Consider the following 26584-nt stretch of genomic DNA (forward strand, 5'->3'; position numbering starts at 1 on the left):
TTAATAAAGCATCTGAATGGCAAGAATTGTAGGAGACAACCAGTGGTCTGGTTTTTGTGGTTAGGCTTTTAATAGGTCCTCCCTGATCATTGATTACCTCCCACATATGCACTGCCAGTAGCATATACAACAAGCTTATTTCAGCAGGGTCTTTCTATAATTAAGTGTAATTGAATAGTTTAAGATTAGGTTTGTAGAATAAAACATGTAACAACCTTTTTCTCTTATTATTATTGTAGCATAACCTTTCTGAGACAGGCATTTTAGTCTACCTAACACAAGGAACAGACTAATAGTCTGTAATGTTGAATGTGAAAATGTTGTTTATATTTCCGCGGCCAAATGTCAATGCCCTATAGAATTTTTGTTCTTATCTACTGAACAGTAGAGAAAGAATCAATTGTGCAAACCAAAGAGATATGTATATATTTGAATAGTGGTCACAACATACAAATTACAGCATGAGTGAGACAACCCAAAGGAAACAAAAAAGCAAACATAATTAGTATAGAATAAATGATAAAAGTTATCAGTTCTGCCTAAAGTCTAAAATAGCCCAATGTTGGAACTCATACCATGGGAATAAGAACAGTTTGACAGAGCATGATTAAACACAGAACCAGCAATTAGGAAGAAAGGTATGTTAGCTACAGTGGTTGAAGTAGGCTTTGCTATAACAGCAAAGTAAGGGAATTTTTACAGGAAAGTTATTTTTTGGAAACCTCAAGACTGAATTATGACGGTTGAGAGTGTGAATAATTTAGGAAGAATAAGCTAATATAACAGCAAAACATATAACTTTTAACATGGCCAAACTTTGCAGTTAATAAAATATGGTAAAAACAGGGAAATGCCTAACTTTGCAACAGATTGTTGGGCTTTATTGTTATGTAAGGGAATTTTTAGAGGAAAGTTATTTTTTGGAAACTTGAAGACTGAATTATGAAGGTTGAGAGAGAGTGAATAATTTAGGAAGAATAAGCTAATACCAAATAGTCAATGAAGTATGCACAATTTAAGTGCACAAAGTTGAAAAAAATGTGGCCTCTGATTTCTGAAGTCCAAGAAACTAATTTACCTTGAAAATTAAGAATGGGAAGATCAACCCACAGTTACATTTTATTACAGAGAATTCTTTGTTTTCAGGATATTAGTGAGCTTTGCTTGACAAAATAATGTATTTTAATAAGTTTGTTTTTTTTATAAATTGAACTGTAACTCATTTCTGATCTGCTTTTGTCATTATTTTCAAGGACAGTTAAGCCATAAAGAACTTATCAGACTGGTGAATGCATTTGTAGGTCTTATTCTATAATATTGTCTTATACCTAATAATATTTAATCCTTAGATGTTAAGATTCCAGCATTTTATAACATTTTCATAAAATAATTTCAGGCAGCATTCTCATCACATCATTGTATGTCCGGTAGAGGTTAACAAAACTTTTTGTACTGTAATTGTTACAACAAAGCACACTTTAATTCCTCCTTTTGGCGAAATATTTATTATTTGGATTATAGCAAATGCTTTCAAAGTGCTTCTGGAAAATTCTGGAGAAGTCAAAGAAACATAGAAAATCAGAAGACATAGCTTGCATTCTACATGTACTGTATATTGAATGCATTTTCCTAAACATAAAATGTATCCATATTCAGACATTCTATGATGGAAATATAAATATGTCTTGACAGTTAAATCAGTGAGAAAAAAAAAGATCCCTGGACAAAGGAAATATGAAAAGTGCTAAATTATACCATGTATAAATGTATTAGTATTCTATATTTTCTAATTCCAACAAGTTTTTTTTAATGAACATAATGGACAGGAAATAGATTGAGATGGATCAACAATCAAATTTTGGTGTGCAGGTTTAAGAGAACCTTTGTTTATTTGAATGTGTACAGTATTTTAGGATGGAAAAATACAATATAAAATATACCTAAACAAACTAATGTAGCGCATAATAAATTCATCCAGCTTTGGAACAATCTCTTGCCATTCTCTCGTGGTTCTCAGACTTGTGCAAATACCTTCCAATCTTTTTATTCAGATAAGTGTTAAAACAGATGGCATACAGTTACTTTGGCCCATCATACTTTGTTCCCACCGGAAGAAAGGGGAAATCTGAAACATGATAATCCATTTGTCATATTCAGAGCTTCTGGTAAAATCATCTAGTCTCACTGAATAGCAAGACTCTGGCAAATTTCTGAGGGCCCTGCTCTTGCTTCAGTGGATGAGAAACCTGAAGTATCAGAGAGAGGAATCAATACAGCTATCTTTTCAGAAAACAGTTCTGAGCTAAACATTTCATTTCATGTTCTTCTCAATCCAGTCTTTGAAAGGAATTGCTCGGGTGTAGCCTGAGTAAAGTTCTAGGCTGCATGTCTTGTCATAGCCCCAGCTCACTAAACCCATGAGATGCCAAATTAACTCAGATGATGATTTTCCTGGCAAAGGTATTGCAGCAATCCCGCCAGTCTCGGAAGGACAGATGTTAGAAGCTGCTGTGGGATGCTGCATGGCACAAAACATACTGTCAGTGACACTGATTTGGATTCCATGTTCCTCATATTGTTGCTCACAGAGAAGGGAGTCCACTATCTGAACAGACCCACTACGAATTGTATCGTTCTTGTAGTTTGAGTCAGTAACATCAGTCAGGATCTTCCAACCAGTGATGACGATTTGCAAATCATCTGTAGGAGGATCGATATCCCGTGTGGATGCCAGGCAGATGGGTTGGACATGGCTGCTGATTCTGGCTTTGTCCAAGAGCTTAATGATAGCTATGTCAGAATCAAGCAATATAGGGTCGTAATTTGGATGAACTATGATGGCTGAAATCTAGGAGAAATCCAGAACAGCAATATAAGAATCCACATGTTACATATATTTTATCCTATTCATTTTAATATTGTATATGAAACCCCAAATCATCTCTAGCAGTCACAGTTATAACAGTGGCTCCAAACCATGGATATCTTGGAATATAGCTATGCTAGATGGGAATTGCAACAGTTCCCAAGGCAATTGGAAAATCTCAGAAGGAGGAAGGTACCTTGAGTAATATCTAACCATAGATTGCAAAGTTAAATCAATACAAAAGGACTACAAAGATGACAATACTAAGTGTAGAAAAAGGAAAATTATTTTCATGGAAATATGCAGTATCTATTGCTCAGGTAAAGGTGGTAAAGCATTTTTAAAGTCCCAGAATGAAATAACTGTAAGAAGTGGCTGAAGTAGTTATTTCCCTAATTTACTGAATTATAAGGAGGAGGTATAGAACAAAAAGATTTGCAAATTCTATATTATAGTCAGTCTCAATAAAAATAGTTTCAGCCATTTTATCGAGTTGATTTCCTAGTTTACTTATTGAGGTTGATGACAATAATAGAACCAAGGTGCGATGGAGCTTATTGGTCTGTTTCTTTAAAATGTAATTAATCCACTAGAGCAGTGATGGTTAACCTTTTCAGGACCGAGTGCCAAAACTGGTGTGTGTGTGCGCATGCCAGACCACTGGAACCTGGTACACATGCGTGTGGTAGCCAGCTGCTCTTCCGGGTTCTGTTGTGTGTATGTGCACCAGCCAGCTGGCCGGCATGCATGTGCGTGCCAGAGAGCAACTGGCCAGCGCACATACCCATTGAGAGGGCTCTGCGTGCCACCTCTGCCATGTGCAGTGATGTGATGGCAACATCACGGCAGTAGAGCCTTCGAAGCATTTTTAAAAATCCAGTAATACAGGAAAAAAGTTAATGAAGAATCAACGGTAAAGGTAAAGAATATCATCTATCTATATATTTATCATATATATATAATATCTATCTATCATCTAGTTAGCAATTTTTCTTTTAATCTTACTAATGGTGTGTATGTATATATGTATATCCAGATAGCTATTATCTTGGTATCATCTTTCCTTATTACTACAAACAGATACTCTAGTAGTGGGATTCAAATAATTTAACAACCGGTTCTCTCCTAATGATTTCTTCCAACAATCAGTTCACCAAACTGCTCAGAAACTTAACAACTGGTTCTCCTGAAGTGGTGCGAACTGGCTGAATCCCACCACTGAGATACTCCCATCTCAGCCTGCTAACTGCAGCTAGTTCTAATGACATCAATAAGGCTTATCTCTAAGTGGCTTACCTGCAAGCTCTAGGCCACAAGTAACTCCTGGAAGCCTTAGATATGGCCAACCAGAAGCTTCTAAAGGCAAGTACCAATGTATAACTTTTATGGAACAAGAAATTAAAATTATTTACCGTATTTTTCGGAGTATAAGACGCACCCCCCCAAAAAAAGATGGTGAAAATCTGGGTGCATCTTATACACTGAATACACTATTTTTGCCCTTTTGCCCCCTTTGCAAAAATGGAGGTGCAGAGGATTTGGGAGGCTTGCAAAATGCTCCTGGAGATTAGGAAGGGCAAAAACGAGCAAAAAAAGGGACCATTTTTGCCCCCCCCCCCCCGAGCACTCTACAAGCCTCCCAAAGCCCCCCTTTTTTGCAAAAAACAGCCAATTTTTGCAAAAAACGGCCTGTTTTTTGCTTGATTTTGCTCCCCCAGCCCCCTTTTTTGCAAAATATAAGGTGCACAGTGGGTTTGGGAGGCCTGCCGAGTGCAAAAACGTTTTTTAAAATTTACCTCTTCAAAATCTTGGTGCGTTTTATACTCCGGTGCATCTTATAATCCGAAAAATACCTTATCACCTTACTTGAAAGGGAACCGTGGCCCGACAAAACCGCGCTCGTCAAAATAGCGGCGACAAAACCGCGTCACTAAAACTGTGACGTCATCACCGCAACGTCATCAGTGCGGCAACAGAAGGGCGCTTTCAGAAAGCCGATTTAAATTAAGGTAAGGGTTAGGATTAGGTTTAGGGGTTTGGTTTAGGGATTTGGTTTAGGGTTAGGTTTAGGGTTAGGTTTAGGGTTAGGTTTAGGGTGCTGAGCGCTTCGGAAGGCGCGGATTTGGCCTCCACGCTTATGTCGTCACGCTAGGGGCGCCTTTTTCCTTAGTGCTTCGGACGGCGCGGATTTGCCCTCCGCGCTTATGTCGGCGCGGATAAGGGCTTCGCGGTTTTGTCGGTGAACCAAAGGGAACATATGTACTATGTTTAATTTCAGGGAAATAGACATATCAATGGAGTTTAGTTTTTGTTTTATTCACTATGATGTACTAAAGGCCCTAGCACTCATTTACTCATCCCAAACACTTAACTCACCCGTAGATTCTGTATGATCTTCTCATCTCTATCTTCATCTCTGTAGAACTTGCCAAGAACAACTCTGATGTCTGCTGTTTTGAGAACAGTGACCTTCCCCAGATTGGTGACACAGTGTGCAGCCACAACAACTGTGCGTTCATTCAACAAAGCTCCGCTGCAAATCAGTATCCAAGTCCCTTTTCTGTGATTGGGAAACTTCACCCCATTAGGTCTCCGATAGATGGCTGCTTGCCATGGCCATCTGGTTGTGGATGATTTGTGAAGTATAGTGTTTTCTGTCTTTCCGCAGACTGCCAAAAGGAAAGGAAGAAGAAAGAAACACGATATTTTAAATTAATAAAACAAAGTATGTAAAATCAATTGAATTAAATAATTAATTAAACTACCTGAGCCCAAGGCAAATTTTATCTTGCAATGAAAGTACATTATGTAAAATAAATCTGTTGGCTTTCTAAATACTCTCTACTTCTACCCATCCACCCTCCTTTCCAGATTTCTTTCTTTCTTTGGCAAACTGTATTATATTCTTAGAGCAGGGGTGTCAAACTCGACTTCATTGAAGGCTGCATCAGGATTGTATTTAACCTTGGGACGCCAGGGGTGCCAGGGTGGGTGTGGCCAGGGTAGGCATGGCTATCTCGACATCACTTGTGTCGGGGGCGCCTGTGGTGGCGCCAGGGAAAACAGGCTCCTGAGCTCTGTTTTCAGCTGCTACAGCTTCCTGCAATCCTCTGCCAGTAAAAACAGAATCACCGCAGAGGCACTGCGGGCTGGTCCTTTGCTGTTTCCAAGATGGCCCTGTGGGCCAGTTCTAACCACCCTGCAGGCCGCATCTGGCCCCTTGAGTTTGACACCCCTGTTTAAGACTAATGAAATATTTAGGACTTGCCAAAGCAGATTTTACATAGTAAGCCTTGTTCTAAAAGATGACAAACCTTCCTGATTGTTTAGACAGAAAAGTGGAATAGAAGCCTAACAAAAACAAAACAAAAATAGCCTTAGCTTTGCTGAATATCACTGGAAGTTGTCACACCAACCAACAGAAAATACTATTCTGTATACTCTGTGTGTTGTCAAGCCTCTTAACACTAAGTAATAGAATCTTTTCCATTCTCATAGACAGTTTATTTGCACAATGTTGTATAGACCAGATGTGGGTTGCTGCCTGTTCAGCCTGAATCAGGTGAACCAATAGTAGTGAGGCAGTGGGAGGCTCTGCCCACCAACCTGGACGCTTCTGCGCATGGGCAGAAGTGTTATGAGCGCACACAGGGCCACACCTGAACCAGTAGTAATAAAATTGGCAACCCACCAAGTACAGACCAATATAAATGAATAACTATACAATAAACACATACTGTATATCCAAAGGCAAGAGAGTAATAAAGTTGTTGAGAAATAGGCATAATTTGCCTTTAACATTAATCTAGACAATATTTTAAAATCCCTTGATTTCCGTGCAAAAGGCAGAAAGGTAAACTTCTCTATTTTAAAATCAGTAAAGATTTAAAATGTTTAATCTTTTGAACTGGGCTCAATTTTATATTTGCATATTAACCTTTATTTTGATCAATGGGTATTTTCTAGTATTTCCTTTGGTTTGTCACAAGTGGCACTCACTGCTAATGAAACATTCCCACATTCATTAAAAAGAGCCCTCAAATCTTTCCAAGTGCTGGAAATTTGCAAAAATAAGCAGACAATCCCCATTTATCAACCGCCTCCCTTTCAAGGTGGATTTCTTCTGAGGACAAAAAACAGTGACATTTTGTGGACATGGCTGAGCTCTTCTCTTCATCTGTTCCTAAGACAATGGAGATAAACTAAAACAGATTCTCTCTTTCTAACACATTTTGAAACTATACATTTCAAGAAACTTAGCAGGAAGTGACGTTCCTATATATTTCACCTCAGGATAAGGTCTGCTCTGGCCTAATTTCCAACCAATCTTCTCCAATGCCAACGACCTTTCTTTTTTTCACAGGAACAAGCTTGCTTTTTTTTTGCTTCCAAAATAGGTTGGATTGGCAGAAAAGGCTTGTTAACTGAGGGGAAAGCAAATCCCACTGAGAGCGCTGAATGGGTCTTGCTCTGTCTCACAATTGGTTGAAGCATTTTCAATGTCTATTCCTCTCAAATGTGAGCTTGGTTGCTATTAATACATCCTTTCAGATAAAGATCTTTGAGAGGTTATTTTCCTCTAGCTGAAGATCTTTGAAGGATATCCGTATGTTCTGAGTTGCATAAGTGACAAACACTGAATAGAATTAATAGGAGCAACTCCCTGCTTCCCTCACACTTGTAAAGAAGCAGCTTGTATTCGCTTGTGTGCATATTTGAATAATAGTTCTATTGCTGGCCTACAAGTGGCATTCATGTTCTTCATTTAAGAACGTCTAACCACCGGTTGGTCACAAACAGAAATCCTCAATAACTATTGTTTAGCACACTTCATCACAGGCAACTGTACATGAATTCCCTAAGCCTGAAAAATCTGTTCCTCAAGGAATTTTAATTTATACAGCAATATTATTACTTATGGCATGACAGTGTTGTCCAACGTTGTATGCCTGATAGCCACATTCTTACTTGGAATGCATGAAGGGGCCCTCCCACTCCATTTTCCTGTTTTCAGGCAGGTTCTTCGGCTGCTTCCCAAACGATGGTAAAAATGAGAAATACAGTCATACTGCAGCTGCGTGTGAAGATGGTGGAAGCCTGGAGGCAATTCTCCAAATGGGAGTGAAGGCTTCTTAGTTGGATATGCCTCCAACTTCTGTTTGTTAAATGTAGATGAATAGAGTTGATGCAAGGGAGTCTCCCTGTTTTGTTGGCAGAGAACATGGAATTATAATCAAGAAGCCAAAACCATTTATTTGTTTGTTTGTTTGTTTGTTTGTTTGTTTATTTATTTATTTATTTATTTATTTATTTATACATACATACATACATACATACATACATACATACATACATACATACATATCTTTAGCTTTTATAGATTTGAAGTACAGTTTGGAATAAAGCATTATTATGAATAAGCTAATATTTATAATTACAATCCAGTGAAACTTTGCAGCCCATGGAGCCATTCAAGACATTCTAGACTCTTAGTAAAATTCAGAATTCTCTTTTCCAAATATGATTAAGAGGCAAGGCTTAACAATAGAATGTTTAAGCAGGCAATCCAAATTCAGTGCGTTGTCTTTCCAGTTAGCATTGTTGGGAAGATGTGTCTGATGTCTTGGAATTTCATTAGTAAAAGTATACTTAATGTACTTATATAATATGTCTATGTACTTAGATCTATATACCAATAATCTGATTTGCTATACTTTCCAGGCTGACATTAGAGATATTAGACTGTTTTCCAAAGTGTGACCTCCTTTTGCAAAAAATTCATTAAAAAAGCAGTGAATCACTTACCAAGCAATTGTTAATATCAGCAAAGTAAACTAAGGAGAGAATGAATCTACCATCTATTCCACTATGAGACAGACACACACACACACACACACACACACACACACACACAGAGGGAGATGGGATAGGGAGGATAGGGGGAGGGGGGGAAGAGACATCTGAAATTTTTCCACAACCCACCTTCTTGTATGGGGGTTGAAGGAAGATTTTTCTACACATGTAACTCTCTGCCCATATTTTTAATATGTGACAATATAACCTAATTGAATCTAAAAAAATTACAGTGCTAAGAATTTTAGAATGAGAGATAATGTAATGTGTAACTCTTGTGTTATGATTATATAATACCATACTATAGTATATCTACTTTTCATGTAATAACTGTTCAAATATGTGTTAATTTAGGGAAGTGCTAGTTTTGTTGACCAGTACAAGGGTCCCAGTGGTGGGATACGACCGGTACGCCCCAGTACCCGGCATACCGGTGCCTGCTGGGAGCACCAGGTACCGTTCTGGTACGGTGTTCCAGAGGGCCCACCCTCCTTACCTGTATTTGAGCCAATCGAGGCTTATGTGCATGGAGCGTACGGCGCCGGGACGATGCTCCACCAAGCAGCTGGAGCGTCACGGAGCATCGCGGGCAGTAAGTACGCATGCATGCGCTGTGTGCATGCTACGTGCATGCATGTGGTGGACGCCCAGCCCCGTTTCACCGGGATCCGGAACCCACCACTGAAAGGTTCCCAACATTCCCCCCCCCTCCCCGGTCTGTGGACGGCACCTGTCTGTGGCATGCCAGCAAATAATCCCCATCCATGGGATGCAGGCAGCACACAAAGCCATGTCCTCCCCAGTCCACAGAAAAACCTCTCTCCATGAAACTGGTCCCCTCTGCCCAAAAGGCTGGGGACTGCTGGTCTAGTATGTTTATGCTGCTTTTGACTAGATATTTATTTATATTTTGATTCTAATATCAAAAGTAAAATGTCCCTCAAATCAAGATTGGCTCATATGCCCATTTTGTGGATTTACAAATTCTTCTCAGCAACAATGTGCAAGCAGCAATAATGGACATCTTAGTTTAGCCTGCAACCTGATCCTTCATCCAAGTACTCATGAAGACCTGATGTAGAAGGAGTAGCAACACATGGAGGCAGAGTTAAAAGAGGGATCAGCCTACAGTCCCTACATAGCCACAAGTGAACTAAGTCTGACCTCTCTTGAATTACATTGACCCATATCTAGCCCCAAACAGATGTTAATCATTTGCTGAGAAGATTCTTGCATATAGGCATGATTAGCAATAAATCAGTTTAATTAACTGGGCCTGATTTATTTATTTTTTTGTGCCTGACACCTGCTTAGGTTACTAGATCAGCAAGCATGCTAAATGCTATACTAAACAATTGCTGAGTTTTGGAAGATTTATAGTTTGGATAATTCCCAGCAGAGATCTTGTGATCACATAGACGTCAGCTCCTATCTATGATGCCAAAATTGTGAAATGTGCATAACGATATCATGATACAAATTCTGCCATTTGTTGTTTTGTTGCAATTTTCCATTCTAGTATATAAGGTGTCAAGTTTCCATATCAATTTCATAACATTTGCCACTTGCAGATGCTTATGTATGATGAATTCATGAATATCTTCTATATAATCACTCCAGCAGCAAGTTATACAGTACCTATTTTGACAATTCTTATCGCACCTTTCTTTAGATTCCATAGGAAATCTTTCTTATCTTTTCATCAGTTAGTATTTGTCGTCTGGGTCTGCAGTCTATTATAAAGTACTGTGACAGACTGACAGAAATTGTATCACAGATTATATCAATTAATATATTTGCTTGTGGATGTTTAGACTTATATGGTAACTGGTGGGTGACCATGCTGGCTTATAAATTTCCACCTAATATATTTTTTTTAAATCAAACTAGCAATTGTTATTTCCAGAATAACTGCTACATTGCGCATTTTTCCCAGATAATGTTTGCACAACCAGACACAGAGACACAAGAATAAGCAATAATATTTTTCATTAATATAAGATATTGCAATCTTACCTTGACTGTACTTGCATAGGGAGTACTTTCTGTCTCACCAAATCAGAAATCTTGGGTTCTCTGCAAGCTAGAAAAAAAAATACTACACAATGTTGCATAATCCTTGTTCATGTTTCAATCAAATTTATGGTTCTCTATCACTTCTGGCCCTAGTATAAATGAATTAAGATAAAGGACAAACAATTCATTAAACAATAGATACTGCACATTATTTAAAGAATAATTTTTAGTTCTGTTTTTTTTAAAACAGGCGAACAAGTCTAAGCTTTAGATGGTTGCATCTCACAAACCACTGACATGATGCAATCCACTGCTTCTCTACTTAAGAGGTTCCACATATGTCAATAGGAACAGCATAATTATACCCTTCTTCTGTATATTTATAGCCTGGCAATAATCACTCATGGATGGTCCATGGATTATATATGTCCACCATTAGCAGGAAGAATATTAGAGAGATCCAATTATATTTTGAACGAGACATGAGGTCATTAATAGTTCCACAAACTTCATTCCTTTCTTCTGAAATCAGATATTTATTTTCACTTTTCATGCTTAATAAATGAGCGCAGAAATAGGTAACGGATAAACCACTGTGAAATTAAGAATTAAACACACTATTAATTCATTTTAAAGGCAAAACAAGCCACTATATGGTTGTGAAATATTGGACATTTTATTTATTAGATTTCAATCTTGGATCTCCTTGAGGAGCTCAACTGATTTAAAATTAATATCAGGAAAAAATACTTGCTCAAAAACAGGCAAGTAATTAATATTTATAAAGAGGTAAAAGGGGAGGTGCAGTGACAAAACACGTAGAGTGACATGACTCACACTTTGTTTTCTTGTACTGTGTATCTTTGTCATTTGGATCCTGGCTGCTATAGATCTCCCTGAGGGTAGTAGTTCTAATATGGTTATGCAAAAGTATAGAAAGAGTAGTGCATATCAGTCCAAAAGTTAGAGCTGACTGATTATTGAGTCCATTTTATGTCATGCTTTTCCATAGCATTTTATTGTTTTCCTCCCTGTTTTCATAGAAATTGTCTGTATTCGTCTTCTACCTCTGGCCTGTTAACTTGCAAATCTATGAACAGGTGAATTATCAATCTGATTCTGTAGATTGTTTCTGACAGAGTTTCTATAAAAAAGCAATTTTTTTCTGTACTGTCCAGCTTCAACTGAACAGTTCCTTAAATTAGCTATCCAGTAAGTCCAATGGAAAAAAATACAACGAAGAGGCCAATGAAGTATTAGACTCCACTTCTATATAATAGGACAATTTCCTGTTTAAAAAATATGAATGGGCACATCATAATTTTGAGCACATATTGTGGTGCTTCTTGCAAAATAACTACAAAGTTGCCTTATCTATCCCACAAATTTCTGCCAGGAGAGAGAGAGTGCAAAACATGGATTCACCTGTTTCTCATCTGTTGTATTTTCTTTCAGATTTTTGGAAAAAGGTGCTAAAGCCACAGATGTACTGCAAGAATTTTTTTTTATTAAAATGAAAAGTGATTGAGCCTTTTCTGCCTAACATTACACCTTTTATTACTATTAGCTCCCTTTTTATCTTCTGCCTAGCTTCTCCTCCTTAGATAGTTTCCCAATCTGGACTGGCTCTAAACAAGTGTTCCTTAAAACTTTGTATCTGGCAATTGATTGCTACAGAATACCACACTTCCTTATCCATCTGTTTATCAAAACTCTTTTTTCTGGGCAGGGAGGCATATTTATCAGCAGAGCTGCTTGGTGCTTTCAAGGTATTTTGAGAAATAAAGAGGATACTGAAGGACAACACTTTGTATTGTACTATATCACTTTTTCAAAATAAAAAGACAAATGGTGCACAAAGCTTGACAGGAGCCCAGGATGTTTTCATGGGGACAGTTATTGGAGAACCTAGAACCTGTAGTAGACAATCAGGTATTTTCCAGATAATTGGATTCTAATTTTAATAAGTTCCACTCAACTTAATTTATGATCAGAGATTACAAAGGGGATTGGAAAAACTATCTGCCTCTATATCAAGTCTTAATACTCCTGGGATTCATACATTAGTTAATAAGCAGCTTATAAAATAAGTGGCAATCTATTTAGACTGCTTCACACATGTAGAATTTGGAGAATGTGTCACTGATGCTTTTAGAAAATGATTGTCCTGGTATCAGTGATACTTATGCAATCAGATTGTATTAGAAGGAATGTGGGTACAGCTGTTCACTGACATCCTATTCACATTGTAAGATGTTCACAACCAACTCCAGTTAACCACTGGGTTTTTTTCCCTTGGCAAACTGAGTTATCAGTATCTTTCTATGGTGCAAATTTTAGATCCTGATGTATTCTTGAATAGAGAAGAGATGCAAGATATTAATTTATTTTGTAACAATGTAGCTTCCATTAAATTGCTGTTAATTACAAGAATATGGAAGAAATTAGATGAAGTAGGGATTCTAGTGGGAATCAACAAAGATTACATCAGTACAAAGGTGCCATAATATATTCATTTAAAAAAGCATTGCAAGTATTAAGCTGAAGTGATGTTATTAATTACCTTTTATACAGATTGGTTGTTTCCCTGACCACTCTCCATTCGGTTTGCAAGTCCTCTTTTCATTACCGCTCAAAGTATAGGTGTTATTGCAAAAGAATGTAATTACAGTTCCAATTTTTGTAAAATGGCCATTAATTAGAGCCGTATCATCCATCAATTTCCTGTACCCATTGAGTGGAGCACCAGGATCAGAGCAGTTTCTCTCTTCCATAACTAGTAAAACAAATGGTTGTTGCTGTTATTATCCAAAGTAGAATGCTTTATTGAACACATTATTCAATCCTTTACTAATAAAAAATGCGATCAACTTTTCTTTTGCCATTAACCTTAAGTTAGGCATTTAACACCACATCAATCACCCATTAGTTTTGTTAAAATGTCTTTGCATTCACATTGCTACAAAGAAGCTACTTTCAACTATAGCGTTTTTTTTTAGATTACCACATTTTAGAGGCTATTTTTACTTACTTAATTTCTATATTATTCTTCCTCTCAGGCCTATTCAGCAATAGGTGAACTCCAAATCATCAAATCCAACTAATTAAGTCTTTGTTGTAATTTTAATACATAGTTTTAGATTTTTTTTAGTAATAATTTTCAGAACATTTGGATTGTGTGGTTCTTAAGAAAGCCCACTCTGAAAATGAAGCTGTGAATCCAATATTTACTAGGCCAGTAAATAAAGAGACCTGTGTTTCATTTTGGAAGTGACAATGCTGCCAGAACAAATTTTCTAGGAACAATTTTTCTATTAGTCCAGCCATCAAATTGCAATACAGATAAAGCACTCATTCTATTTAATGCCAATTGACTAATATTTAATGTGAACTGCAATAAGCTGAAGAGAACAACACAAAATCCCCCCACATTTGGCATAGCCAGATCTAAATGTCTCCCTTCTGTTCATCCATAATCCTTCTATGGACCTTTTCAGCAGAATGTTGTCGCCCACCAGCTCCTAGTGGAGCTGGTGGTAGACTTGGATGATGAGGAGGTTGGGGAGGAACTGGGCCAGTTCTGGAGTCTGGGGAAGGCTCTGATAGAGCCAGGGCCGTCTGACATTTCCCAGCCACCAGAGAGGCAGCTGCCTTTGGAGGCCGACATGAGTGATGAGGAAGAACAGCTGGGGCCTGTTCCAGATGCATGTACGTGCAGAGCATAGGAGAGGTGAACAATGGAGGATAAGGAGTCGACTCGGGAAGCAAAGCTCACGTGGACACTAAATGGCTGGGGAATAAATAGAAGGAAAGGGGAGTGGTTGTCATAGGAGACAACAGTTCATATTTCTGAAGATTTGCTCCTTGTGTTTCATGCCACAAAGACTGCTTGCCAGAACTTATTTTGCAACCTTTCGGCTGGGACCTCACAGCCTTGAAATTATTGCAAGGAACTGACAAGATCCGTTACTGCAGTTAACTCTTTGAAGGACTGTTGCCTTGATTTTTTTTAATCCAGAGGAGGTAAATAAAGAAGGGTTTTTCTTAACAAGGAGTCTGTTTCTTGCTTCTGCTAAGGCTGGGTCAGAACACAGAGGTCTGATAGGCTGCCCATGTCTTTCTGCTTCCTGCCAACACAGGCCAACTCAACAGCACATGTCTTTACTGGCCATAAAACTAAAAGCCAATGCCAGCAAAAGAGAGGATTTTTCCATGCTGTACAATATCAATGTAAGCTTCCTTAAAGTTAAATTTTATGTCAAACAACCAAAGTGTTAATTTTGAAATACATTTTTGCTTTTTATTTTCTTAGCAAGTTCTGGAAATATTTTTTTAAAAAAAAAATTGCAATAGAAGAAACATAAGGAGTTCTTACCACATTCAGGATGGTGTGCAGACCAGCTCCCGTTTAATTGACAGTAAGCAACTTGGCTGCCCTTTAAGGTATAACCTGTGTTGCATTTGAAGGAAACCTGGGACCCGTATTTAAAGTCATCTCCTTCCACAAAACCATGAGCAGGATTACCTGGAGTCCTACACATCACCACTGACAGTTCAGATATTTCAAAAAAATCCACTTTATTACAAAAACAGGAGTGTTTTAGGATTAGTAAGAATGTTTTAAAAATATTACATTGTAAGAATAATGAGAGAGAAGCAAAACGAAGACAAATAACTAGTACAGACAATTAAAAAGTGTTCTGTAATGCTGATGTGGTTTTCATATTTTGACAGCTCATTGTAACAGGACTTGACTGAGAACATCAATATACGTAGCAGTATATGCATAGGTGTCTGCAGAGGAAGTGATGGGAAATGATTAAATGTGTATCAGAATGTCATGCTGCAAACCCTGTAACATCTATAGTTACAGTATGGATATATTGTCATGTTTATTACAGCCAGAGAACCTGAACGGCAAAGTGCAGATATAATCAAAAGGTTTGGCATAAAATAAGACTGATTGACAGATAAAATAGGTTTATATTTCATAAAAGATTTTAAAAACTCAACATTATTAATGTACTAATAAATAATTTGTTTTATGTACTTTTTAATAGTTATTAGATTTTTTTACCCAACCTTTATTACTTTGTATGTAACTCAAAGGGATGAATACAACTTAGAGCTGTTCATTTAGTGACTGTTTGAAGTTACAATGGCATTGAAAAAAGTGACTTATGGCCGTTTTTCACATGCCTCTTGCAGCATCCTCATGGTCATGTGGTCAAACGTGGCAACTGGTACATATTTATGATAGTTGCAGTGTCCCAGGATCATGTGATCATCTTTTGTCACCTTCTGACAAGCAAAGTCAATGGGGGATTCACTTAACAACCGTGTCCCTAACTTAACAACTGCAGCCATTCGCTTAACAATGGCGACAAAGTGGTAAAATGGGATAAAACCCACTCAACAAATGCTTTACTTAGCAATAGAAATTTTGGGCTCAATTGTGGTTGTAAATCAAGGACTACCTGTATACATATTTGTATTAGGATGCAAGTACTCATTTGCCTCAATCAGCGTCCATTTCCAATTATGACAGTGATAAAAAGCAACTTTGAGATCGGTGCCTGCATTTATGATCTTTGCAATGTCTCTCAGTCAGGTGTTTACCATTATAGTCGGTTAAGAAGGTGTTACGTTGTCCTGTGTCTGCCCCATTTCCCTCCTCTCAAGTACAGAGGTTTTCCAAATGAGCTATCTCTTCTTGGACTTCTTTATCTCCATAGCACAGTACTTCCCGAAAAAGTGCTAACTAGAATTAACGAATTAAGTTTTGTGTAGTTAGTTGAGTACAACCCTCCAACTTGCAGTTTCCACCTGAAATTGACAAGACTCTAATCAGTTGCAGACTAAAGGGTTTCTTTTGCTTCCCAAATGTGGCAAGTATGCTAGGCATCAATTATCTTCCAAAGGGAAGTGGGTGAATAAAATTTGCTCTTTTAGCCAACTTCTTTGTGAATTAAACTTCAAAGACCTTCACCCAGCTGTTTGGTTTGGTTTACCCAGCTGTTTGGGGTCATATTCTTCTGATGCTGTAAGTATTAGGGACAATTTCTTCATAAGCCTTTTTCAAGATTATTCCTAGCATGTCTTTCAGCGTTCTTGTTCTTTGGTCTTTGTTCTGCAACTTCTAAATTAAGCATCGATGCACAAATTAATTGAAACTTATGTATAACCCATGCATATTTTCACTTATTTATTCCATACCAAGATTCCCTCAAAGAGGAAGAGGAAGAAATCCAGTTCAGCTAAAGGAAGTAGCAAGAAGCAAAGGAAAACTGAAATAAAATCCTATGCACAGTTGCAGTCTGTCCATATGATTTTTACTTCACTTAGTTGCAACTGCAATCACTAAACTAAGACTATCTGTACAAAAATGTGAGAGTTTGCATCATGATATAGGTTCCCTCAACTTTTCATTACTGAGATTTGTACCATATGCTTGTGACTATGTGGGTAACCACACTGTTATTTCTATTATAGTTCCCTTTTTCTAGCCAGACATTTCAATTAAATGCTAGATATCCTAACAGCACCAAAGGTTTTTTAAAATGCTAATTACTTATAACTATTCATTTTAGATTATTATATGATAAGGATCATATCCCTGAGATTAAAAAATACCTTTTGCAGTTAAATGAAGAGTATATTTGGATGATTCAGAAAAAAGTGGGGTTTAAGAGATTTTAAACACTTCCTTTTGATTGCACAATGTTTGGAATATGAAATAATGAGTGAGAAGGGGATTCAAATCATTCACTCACCGTTCCCTTGTTAAACTAAAATGTAAGTTGACAGAGAACAGAGCAACCACACGCCAGAAATAGTTTTCAGCATTGTACACTTAGCTAAGGCTTTGTACTGTTGCCTTATCAAAACACTGTATAGTAAGTAGAATCTTTGCTATGACATATGGAAGATTATGACATGGAATATAAGTGATTTAATATAAAATTGTGGAGCATATGAATTAACAGAGGAAATGAAGGAAATATAACTTAAATAGGAAGCTGAACAGAATTGAGTAAAGATAATCTGATTATATTGTTAAATTATATGAACAAATGGGTGGAACAAAGTTATTGGACCATTCAGAAATCCACAATAAATGATAATAGTGATTGGCAATTATCTGTTTAGAAAAAGTCTGCTTGTTTCAAGCACATGACTCAATTATAAGTCCATTCACTGTAGTCCCACATGCACACAAACAACGTAAATATAAACCTAGATGTTGGAGGTGACCAGGCTGAGCCTGAGAGAGAGGTCGAATGCATCATCAGTCACGAGTCTCTTCACGCCCACAGGAGATACAAGTCCAGATGAGCTTGAACTCCATTGACTTTTATCTACTGCCAATTTGCTTGGACCATTGGTAGTTAAGATTCTTGTGGATAGCTCTAGCTTGCAATAAATCTTTATATCCATTTGAACTGCCTGGAAGTTCTGATTTCTCTGGTGCTTGACACTAAAAAAGTTATTATTTTGATCATGATATACGGTAATATTGAAAAAATTGTTTAAGATCAGTTCTGAACTTGTGAAAAGTTCTGAATCTGTTACAAACTACGTTTTAGCAGATGTTCTTTGGGGAAAGTAGACACTGAAGTAAACAAAGTGAAAAAACAGTGATTTTAGAAATAATTACAGTAAGAGAAAATGCAAGTCTTGTACAGAAAAGCATTACAAGATGGATTAAGCTTCTATGGAAGCTGCTTGAGAAACGTGATTTGATTTTACCACAAAGTGCCAGAGGACTAACTGGAAGTATGAGAATGCTTAGAGCAGGGGGTGTCAAATTAAAGGCCGGGGGGGCGGATCCGGCCTGCAGGGTACTTAGATCTGATCTGCGGCCGCCCTGGAAACAGTGAAGGACTGGCCCAAAGTGATTCTGCCAGCAAAAACAGGCTCTTGAGCTCCGTTTTCAGCTGCCATGGCCTCCTGCAACCCTCTGCCAGTAAAAACGGAGCACGTTTCACTGCCTGAGCACGCGGCCTTCCTGAGCTCCATTTTAACTGTCAGAGGGTTGCAGGAGTTCAGGACCTCATTTTCGCTGGCAGAAGCACTGCGGGTCACCACAGGTGCCCCCAGCATGAGTGAAGTTGAGTTTGCCACACCTACCCTGGCCATGCTCACCAACCCCCTCCACCCCCACCCCCCCAGGTGAACCAGAACCTTGATGCAACCCTCAATGAAATAGAGTTTGACATCCCTGGCTTAGAGGAATGAAGAAATGAAAGATACTATGAGTGAAAAAGGAATGCATGTAAGAATCAGGTTGCTGCAAAAATAAGGATATGTATAATGTATACAGAGCTAAAAAGACAGCTTTCAAATAATGCATTCAAATACAGCAAGGAATGGGTAAGATTTAAAGAGAGGGAAAATACAGAGCAAATGGAATTCCACACAGTAACCAAAATAAAAAATAAAGTAGTGAAATTATCTGGATTAAACTGAAGTGAAAGAATACTGGAGTAAATGTTTTAGCTATTTGTATGGAAATTACAGTGCTATGTCTCAGAACAGAATGAAGCAGAAATTTATATGGCTTTAGGAGTTTGTGTGGATGCATTTTTTTAATCAAAGGGTTGTAATTTCAAGTCAATCTTGACTCCTGGCAATTAGGTGGAAAAGTTGCAATACAATTTTCTGGGCATTTTCCAGCAGTAGTTTCCCCTTGCCTATTATCTCAAGCCAAGAGGAAATGCTGTTCAGCAACACCACACTGCTGGCTTCATGTCTAAGGCAGAATTAGAACTCACAGCTATCCAGTTTCTTTGATCCAGCAGTTCCAACCACTATTTCTTATTAATGTTCAAGAAAAAAATGATGAAGCGAAATGAATACCGCAAGAATGTTTTAAAAATGGTAAAACTATAAGTAGAGATGGGGCAAGTGGAGAAATATTAAAATATGGATTTTTTTTGTTTATTTACAGATTTCCTGTATGAGTTATTTAGTATGTGTGTGAAGTCTGTAGTTGTGCCTGGCATTTGGAAAAATATTATTATTCACTATACAAAGAAAACGATAGCAAGAATTTATATAAAAGCTGCAGGAGGATTACGTATGCCTGGAAACAGTTCATAGAACTGTGATCAAAAGGGTACAAGAGAATCAGCAACATTTGGGGAAGGACAGTTAAGCTTTTGGAAGCAAATTAGACTTTTGCTTTTCAGCACATTATTAAGAAATATACAAATTTGAGAAAGAAAAATTAATGTATGTTTGTTGATTTAGATAAAGTGTATGTTGAAATGAACAAGCTGGAGTTATAGAGTAATTTGTGGGAATGGAGAGCAGAAAGTTGTTCCTGAATGTGAAAAGAATATAGGTGGAAAGTAAATATGCATGAAAATAAAGAAATTGAATACTTAGGAAATGTTTCAACACTGAGCAGTGTTATATGTGTGATGTGCTTTTGTATTTATGGGTAAAATATACAGAATCGGCCGGCCACCTGGCCGGCCGGCCAGCCTGCCTGCCTGCCTGCCCATCCATCCATCTATCCATCCATCCATCCATCCATCCATCCATCCATCCATCCATCCATCCATCCATCCATCCATCATGTTGGCTGGAAACCCTCTTGTAGCAAACTTTATATGATGCAATAAGGAGTAGGTTATCTGTTAATTAATCTGTCAAGACAAGGTATCTGTAAATTTATCTGTAAAATAAACTGTCAAGACAAGGTAGTTTGTGTCTGACAACTGAACTGGAGTAAGCAATTGAAGGTTATACATACTTTATAAAAAATTACAGAAATTAGATGAATCTGTGTATTTTGGTAAAAGGCTCACTAAAATGAAGAATTTTTAAAGTATGCAAATTCTTGTAGAAGGTTATAGATAGTGTGTTGTCTATTTTGATCAATAGATCCTGAATGTTGAATTATTGTATATCAGTGTGTGCTACTTCTCACTTTGTACTTGAAAGTGAAAGTTGTCTAACTCAGAAGAAACTTAAAAGTTGAATGCAGTTTGAATGTTGTTTGAGAAGTGTGTGTGGTAAAACAAAAATGATTATAGTCAGGAGTCAATAGATGCTTATTAAGGGAGGGTTATATAGAAAAATGAGTAAGTAGCAGAGGTGGGTTCCTACCAGTTCGCACCTATTCGGTAGAACCGTTTCATCAAATCTACCGAACCGGTTAGAAGAGGTTCCACCAGTGGACCCGGAAAGCAGGCCACACCTACAGAAGAGGTTCCAAAATTTTTTGAAACCCACCACTGGTAAGTAGTACAAAAGAAGTACTTTGAGATGGTTACAACATATAGTGAGATTGAATAAGGATAGCATCACAAACATGAAAAAAACAGAATGGGTGAAGAGGGGGTAACTGAGAGAGCTGTAGTTAGAATTGATGAGATTTTCAAAAAGAGAGGCTAGAACCGTGATGGCAAACCTTTGGTACGCAAAGTGTTGCCCGGTCCACTCCAGCGTGCATGTGCGCGCTGGACAGTTAGCTTTGGCCTTCTTTTAAGGCCATTTTTCACCCTCCGGTGACTTCCTTGACTTTATGGCCACAATTAAGAAAACACTACAATCTCAATAGCTTATGGCCAAAACAAATTCCTCACATGCTATCTATTGACTTTGTCAGCTCATATGGCTTTAAAAAAAACCCTCACAAATATAATGTTTGTATCAGTGACATAAACTACTTATGCCTTTAATTTTTGCTGCACACTACATTCCTTCCATTGAAGCAGCTGGAGGCGTCATTCACATATGGTTTGTGCCAAGTAGTGAAGATTGCTGTGGTTGAAAAATTGGGACAGAAATAAAAAGAACATCTGCAAAGAAAAACCTCTTATCTTTTCAATTCATTTAATTTCAACCGAGCTATCTCTTCAGTGAAAGAACTATACCCCAATCCAATCCAGAGATAGTTATCTCCAATTATATTAAACTGAAATCAATAAAACTTTTATACCGCATGTAATGAACTCATCCTATTGATTTGAGCGGTATTAAAGCATGGCTGGTGTTCTCTAATAGTTTACTGTCAAGAAGACATGAAGCATTTTAGAGCTTACTAAATGCAAGCCTTCACTAATGAGACCCCATACGCCTTCCCCAATGGAATCTAATCCCCCAAAATCCCTTGTGACATAATAAGGACATAAGATGCTTCCAGACTTCTTATTTTCTCTGGAGAGAATTCCTGTCCTCTCCGGATAAATCTAAGAAATGAAAGACTGATGTTGAAAGACAAAATGGACAACCCTTTCACCCAGAGAAATAGTAGCAATCAAATGGATCTTGAAGAGCAGGGTATCAAAAAAGTCAAATGGAGTCCAAAATAAGACCTTTCCTTTTTTTGTTCTGGACTCCCCCTTATTGTTTTACATTAATGCCCTTCTCCTACAGCAGACATGCTAAACTGAAGGCCCATGGGCCAGATCTGGCCTACAATGTGATCTGGCCCATGGGGCTTGGAAAAAGCAAAGGACTGGCCCTGGTGCCTTGGCCTTGGCGGCCAGGTGCTGATCTAAAACTTGGTGGTGGCCATCCAGAAGGCAAGCAGTCTTAGATCTGCAGGGCCACTATGGAACCAGCGAGGGGCTGCCCCGTCCCAATCCATGGGTGCATGCTGGAGACACTGGATCTCCCCAGCCCCACCCGGCCCGCTACAGGTGTCCCCTAATGCGAGCAACATTGAGCTGGGCACACCCACCACAGCCACGCCCACCTGGCCCCTCAAGGTCAACCACAACCCCAATGAAATCGAGTTTGACACCCCTGCCCTACATCATATTGCAGTTTCCTTACAGTCTCTTTCCTACATGATGTGCATAAACAGTGAAGATGATTTTGAAATTAATGTTAGAACTGTATGTATCAAGATGTTTTCCTTCACAATGTGAATAGTTATTTGTTGAGATAGAAACAGATTGTAGCGTTGGCTTACCTGATACGCTCATTTTTGGAAGAAGTGGAGACAGCATCCTTGTGTGGGTTATTCTTGTACCATCCAATAGAACTGAGTCTGCAAAATTTAAGTCCCGCCTCTTCCTGCTGAGATCCCCAGCTTTTATGATGGAACAAATATGTAGACAAACGTACGTGAAAAGAAACGATCTCTCCCTCAATAGCGGCCCGAACCCTAAGGGTGGGGCAGGATGCTGTGTCCACTTCTTCAGAAAATGAGCATATCAGGTAAGCCAACACATTTTCCTGACTCAGTGAAGACAGCATCCTTGTATGGGACGTACCAAAGCTTGTCCAACATTACAGGTGGGAAACCGTCTGGGACGAATCCCTCTGACTAACCCTGACCTGCTGTAATACTCACCTCCCAAAGGCCGCATCAGCCGATGTGTACCTGTAATTCAGTAGTGTAGAATAAATGTGGACTGAGACGACCACGTGGCCGCCCTGCACACCCCATGCAAAGGTGCCCGAGTGCCCTAGGCGGCTGTGGCAGCCATGCTATGCATTGAATGTGCAGTAATGTCATCTGGAATTGGCTGATCCTGAGAAGAATATGCCTTTGCAATGCATGCCCTGATCCACCTTCCTAATAAGAGTCCAGCTGAAAAGATACAAACAATGCTTTAGTGTGAGGGAAGGTTGCCATCCTGCGTAAATAGATCTTCAGAGCTCTTCAAACATCAAGGGTGTGCCAGCTGCGTTCTAGGTGATGGACTGGATCAGGAGAGAAGTTGGAAGCACCAAGTACTGAGTGTGATGAAAGATGGAATTCACCTTAGGGACGAATGCTGGGTCCACCCTGAGAACCACTCCACTGTCCGTATGGAAGGTGCGCTAGCTCCGAGATCCGGCAGGCAGAAGTGATTGCCACCAAGAACAAGACTTTCTGCGACATGAAGAGTAGGGAAGTGGCTCACAGTGGCTCGAACAACGCTTGGGTGAGTGCCTGAAGGACGAGAGGCAGGTCCCAAAAAGGGTAGTGATACACGGTGGGTGGATACAGGTTAGTAGTGCCTTTCAGGAACTGTTGAATGAGTGGTTCAGAGGTCAGAGATCTGTCAAGGCCAGAACACAAGATGGAGAACAGGACCATGATCTGGCGATGGAGGGTGTTGGCACCAACCTGGCAGCCAACCCGTCCTGCAGAAATTGGAGAATGTGGCACGTCCGAGCTCGGAGAGGAGCCATCTTTTTGGGGCGGCACCAAGAACAGAAGGCCTTCCAAGTGGAGTCATAGATACGAATGGTGGCCGATCTCCTGGCTGCCTGGATCGTCCGAATGACATCTGATGACAAGCTCTCAGCCATCATTAAGCGACGCTCAACCTCCGTACGGTCAGCTTGACCCACTGTGGGTCCGGATGTGACATGGTCCCCTGGAAGAGAGACATGGAGAGGGGGATCCTCCATGGAGGAACGATCGACAGAGACAGGATATCCACGAACCACAGGTCACGTGGCCAGTGAGGCGCTAGGAGAATTAACTCTGCCCTCTCCTCCAACAGCTTCCTGATGACCCACTGTATCAGGAGAAACCGAGGGAAGGCATAAAGAAGGCCCTGCGGCCAGCAACATCACAGGGCATCCCTCCCCTCCGCGCATGGAGTTGCATACCTCGCGTAAAACTGAGGGACCTTCTTGTTGCGGCTGGCAGTGAAGAGGTCAGTCATGGGGACCCCGAACCTTCTGGTCAGCTCTCTGAAGTGGGTTGCATGGAGTTCCCACTCAGCCTGATCTACCTGTGATTGGCTCAGCCAATCTGACGTGATGTGGTCGGCACCCGCAATGTGCTCAGCCCGCATGGAGAGGAGATGTGTCTCTTCCCAGGATCTCCTGGGCCTCCTTTATCAGCTGCTTGGACCGGGTTCCACCCTGCCGGTTGATGTGGGCCTTCCCCATCATGTTGTCTGTCAGGATTAACACGTGCTGCCCCTCCACTGACTGTTGGAAGTGCAGGAGCCCCAGGTGAATCACTCTCAGTTCCAGAAAATTGATAGTCTGTTGTTTTTCTGAGTGGGTCCACTGACCCTGTGCCACTTTTGTGTTGGAATCAGCCCCCCATCCCAACAGGCTGGCATTGATGGGTGATGGTCACCCGGCAAAGTTCTCGGAACAAGCAACCCTTCGTTATGGCCTGAGATGACCACCAGGTCAGGGAATTGCAGGCCTTGGGGGGCAAGGGGACCCGAACCGATGAGCAGCTGCTGTTGTCCTTCTGGAACAGCAACGTTGGAGGGGCCTGCTGTGAAGCCTGCACCAGGGCACTATTGGAAAGCACGAGACCATCTTGCCTAGCAGTTGGGACAGTTGGAGAAGCTGAATTCTGCGCTGTCTCTGAACCGCCAAGGCTAACTCCCGGAGGCTCAGCTGGCATTCCCCTGACAGGAATACCCGACCTAGACGGGTGTCTATGAGGGTGACCAGGTGAACTCTGCGTTTGGTTGGAACTAGGTGGCTCTTGGATAGGTTGATTGAGAAGCCGTGGGTTTCCAGAACCTCTACGGCCTCCCTTAGATCCCTGTGGGCCTGGTCTGGGGACCTGGACAACAAGAGAATGTCGTCCAGGTAGCACATAATCCGTATGGGGTGGGCCTGTAGGTGGGCCGCGAAGGCTGCCAGCAGCTTGGTGAACACCCTGGGCGCGGACGAGAGCCCGAACGGGAGAGCCTGATATGGTAGTGGCGGCCCCGGTACCAAAAGCGGAGAAACCACTGGTGGTCTAGACGTATCGGAAATGGAAATGGCCTTCGTCAGATCTATCGAGGTCAAGAAGTCGTCCCTGCGGACGCCCTCCAAGATGGTCATTAATGAATGCATCTTGAACCGCTGGTAGACAATATGACGGTTCAAGGCCTTGAGGTCGAGGATCGCCCTCCAGCCCCCCAAGCCTTTGGGATTACGAACAGAAGGGAGTAGAACCCCTGTCCCTGCTGTTCCTCTGGCACCGGCTGAATGGCCTGGATGTCTAAGAGATACCGAATTGCTTGGTCTACCAGGCTTCTCTTTTCCCGGTCCCGGGTTACGGGATAGAGGAGGAACCGCTTCGGGAGGTAGGAGAGAAATTCTAGGGAGATGCCCATTTTCACCGTCTCCCTGACCCAGGCATCCATCGTTACCTCCTCCCATTGATCGTCAAAGAGGAGCCAATCGACCGCCAATGGGAAGGTTCCTGCCGCAGTGACTTTCGTCTGAGGGGAATCCAGTAGAAAGCTATCACACGCTGGGGAAAGAACTTTGGGAGATCGGAGGAGGCAAGACAGAGGGGAATCCTGGACAAAGCTATCACACGCTGGGGAAAGAACTTTGGGAGATTGGAGGAGGCAAGACAGAGGGGAATCCAGGAGAAAACTCCTGAGCTTGCCTCTGCTGTCTGGTAGATTGTGCCGCTGGACCTCTCCAGCAGGCGGGGGTGAGCGTGGAGCGTGACAGGGCCGGGGCAGGCATTTCGGAAGTTACTTCCGGGTCCATTTCACCATCCGGTTCTCCCGATCCGGTATGAACCAGCAGAAACCCACCACTGAAGTGCCTCCATTTCCTGTGTCTGATCCCCTGTGCTGTCTGGGGGGGGGAGAGGAATGGTCCTCACTGTTATGACCTGGTCCAAAGCGTGTTCCTTGGACCTGCTGTCCCAGAGGGCATCTAGTGGTGGTCTAGAGGAAATATCTAGGGCTTGAGCAATAGGATGGGACCTAAAATGGCAGCCCGCCTTTTTACGCCAAAAAGAGCTCAAAATGGCAGCCACGCTGAAAAGCGCTCTAGTGGCTTGGAAATGATGCAGATAAGCCTCTCCCGGCTCCCCGCACTCCCTGCGAGTTAAAACGACTCTCCCGGCTCCCTGCAACTTCAAATGGTGCGGGGAAGCCGATCCCAGCTCCCCGCACCTCCACGTGGCTGGAA

General features: G+C 40.4%; 1 protein-coding gene across 1 annotated transcript in view; it reads right to left on the reverse strand.

Moving 5' to 3' along the window:
• Window positions 1–1703: 1703 nt before the first annotated feature.
• PAMR1 (peptidase domain containing associated with muscle regeneration 1) overlaps window positions 1704–26584 on the reverse strand; it is a 77582-nt gene continuing 52701 nt past the window's right edge. Inside the window, exons 7-12 of the mRNA XM_032224829.1 lie at window positions 15111–15281; window positions 13299–13511; window positions 10736–10802; window positions 7835–8067; window positions 5243–5535; window positions 1704–2848 (exon numbers count right to left, since the gene is read on the reverse strand). Coding sequence (XP_032080720.1) covers window positions 2312–2848; window positions 5243–5535; window positions 7835–8067; window positions 10736–10802; window positions 13299–13511; window positions 15111–15281 — 1514 coding nt within the window. The 3' untranslated portion in view covers window positions 1704–2311. The remainder of the gene's footprint in view (window positions 2849–5242; window positions 5536–7834; window positions 8068–10735; window positions 10803–13298; window positions 13512–15110; window positions 15282–26584) is intronic.

The sequence above is a fragment of the Thamnophis elegans genome, chromosome 1 (assembly GCF_009769535.1).
Source record: "Thamnophis elegans isolate rThaEle1 chromosome 1, rThaEle1.pri, whole genome shotgun sequence".
NCBI lineage: Eukaryota > Metazoa > Chordata > Lepidosauria > Squamata > Colubridae > Thamnophis > Thamnophis elegans.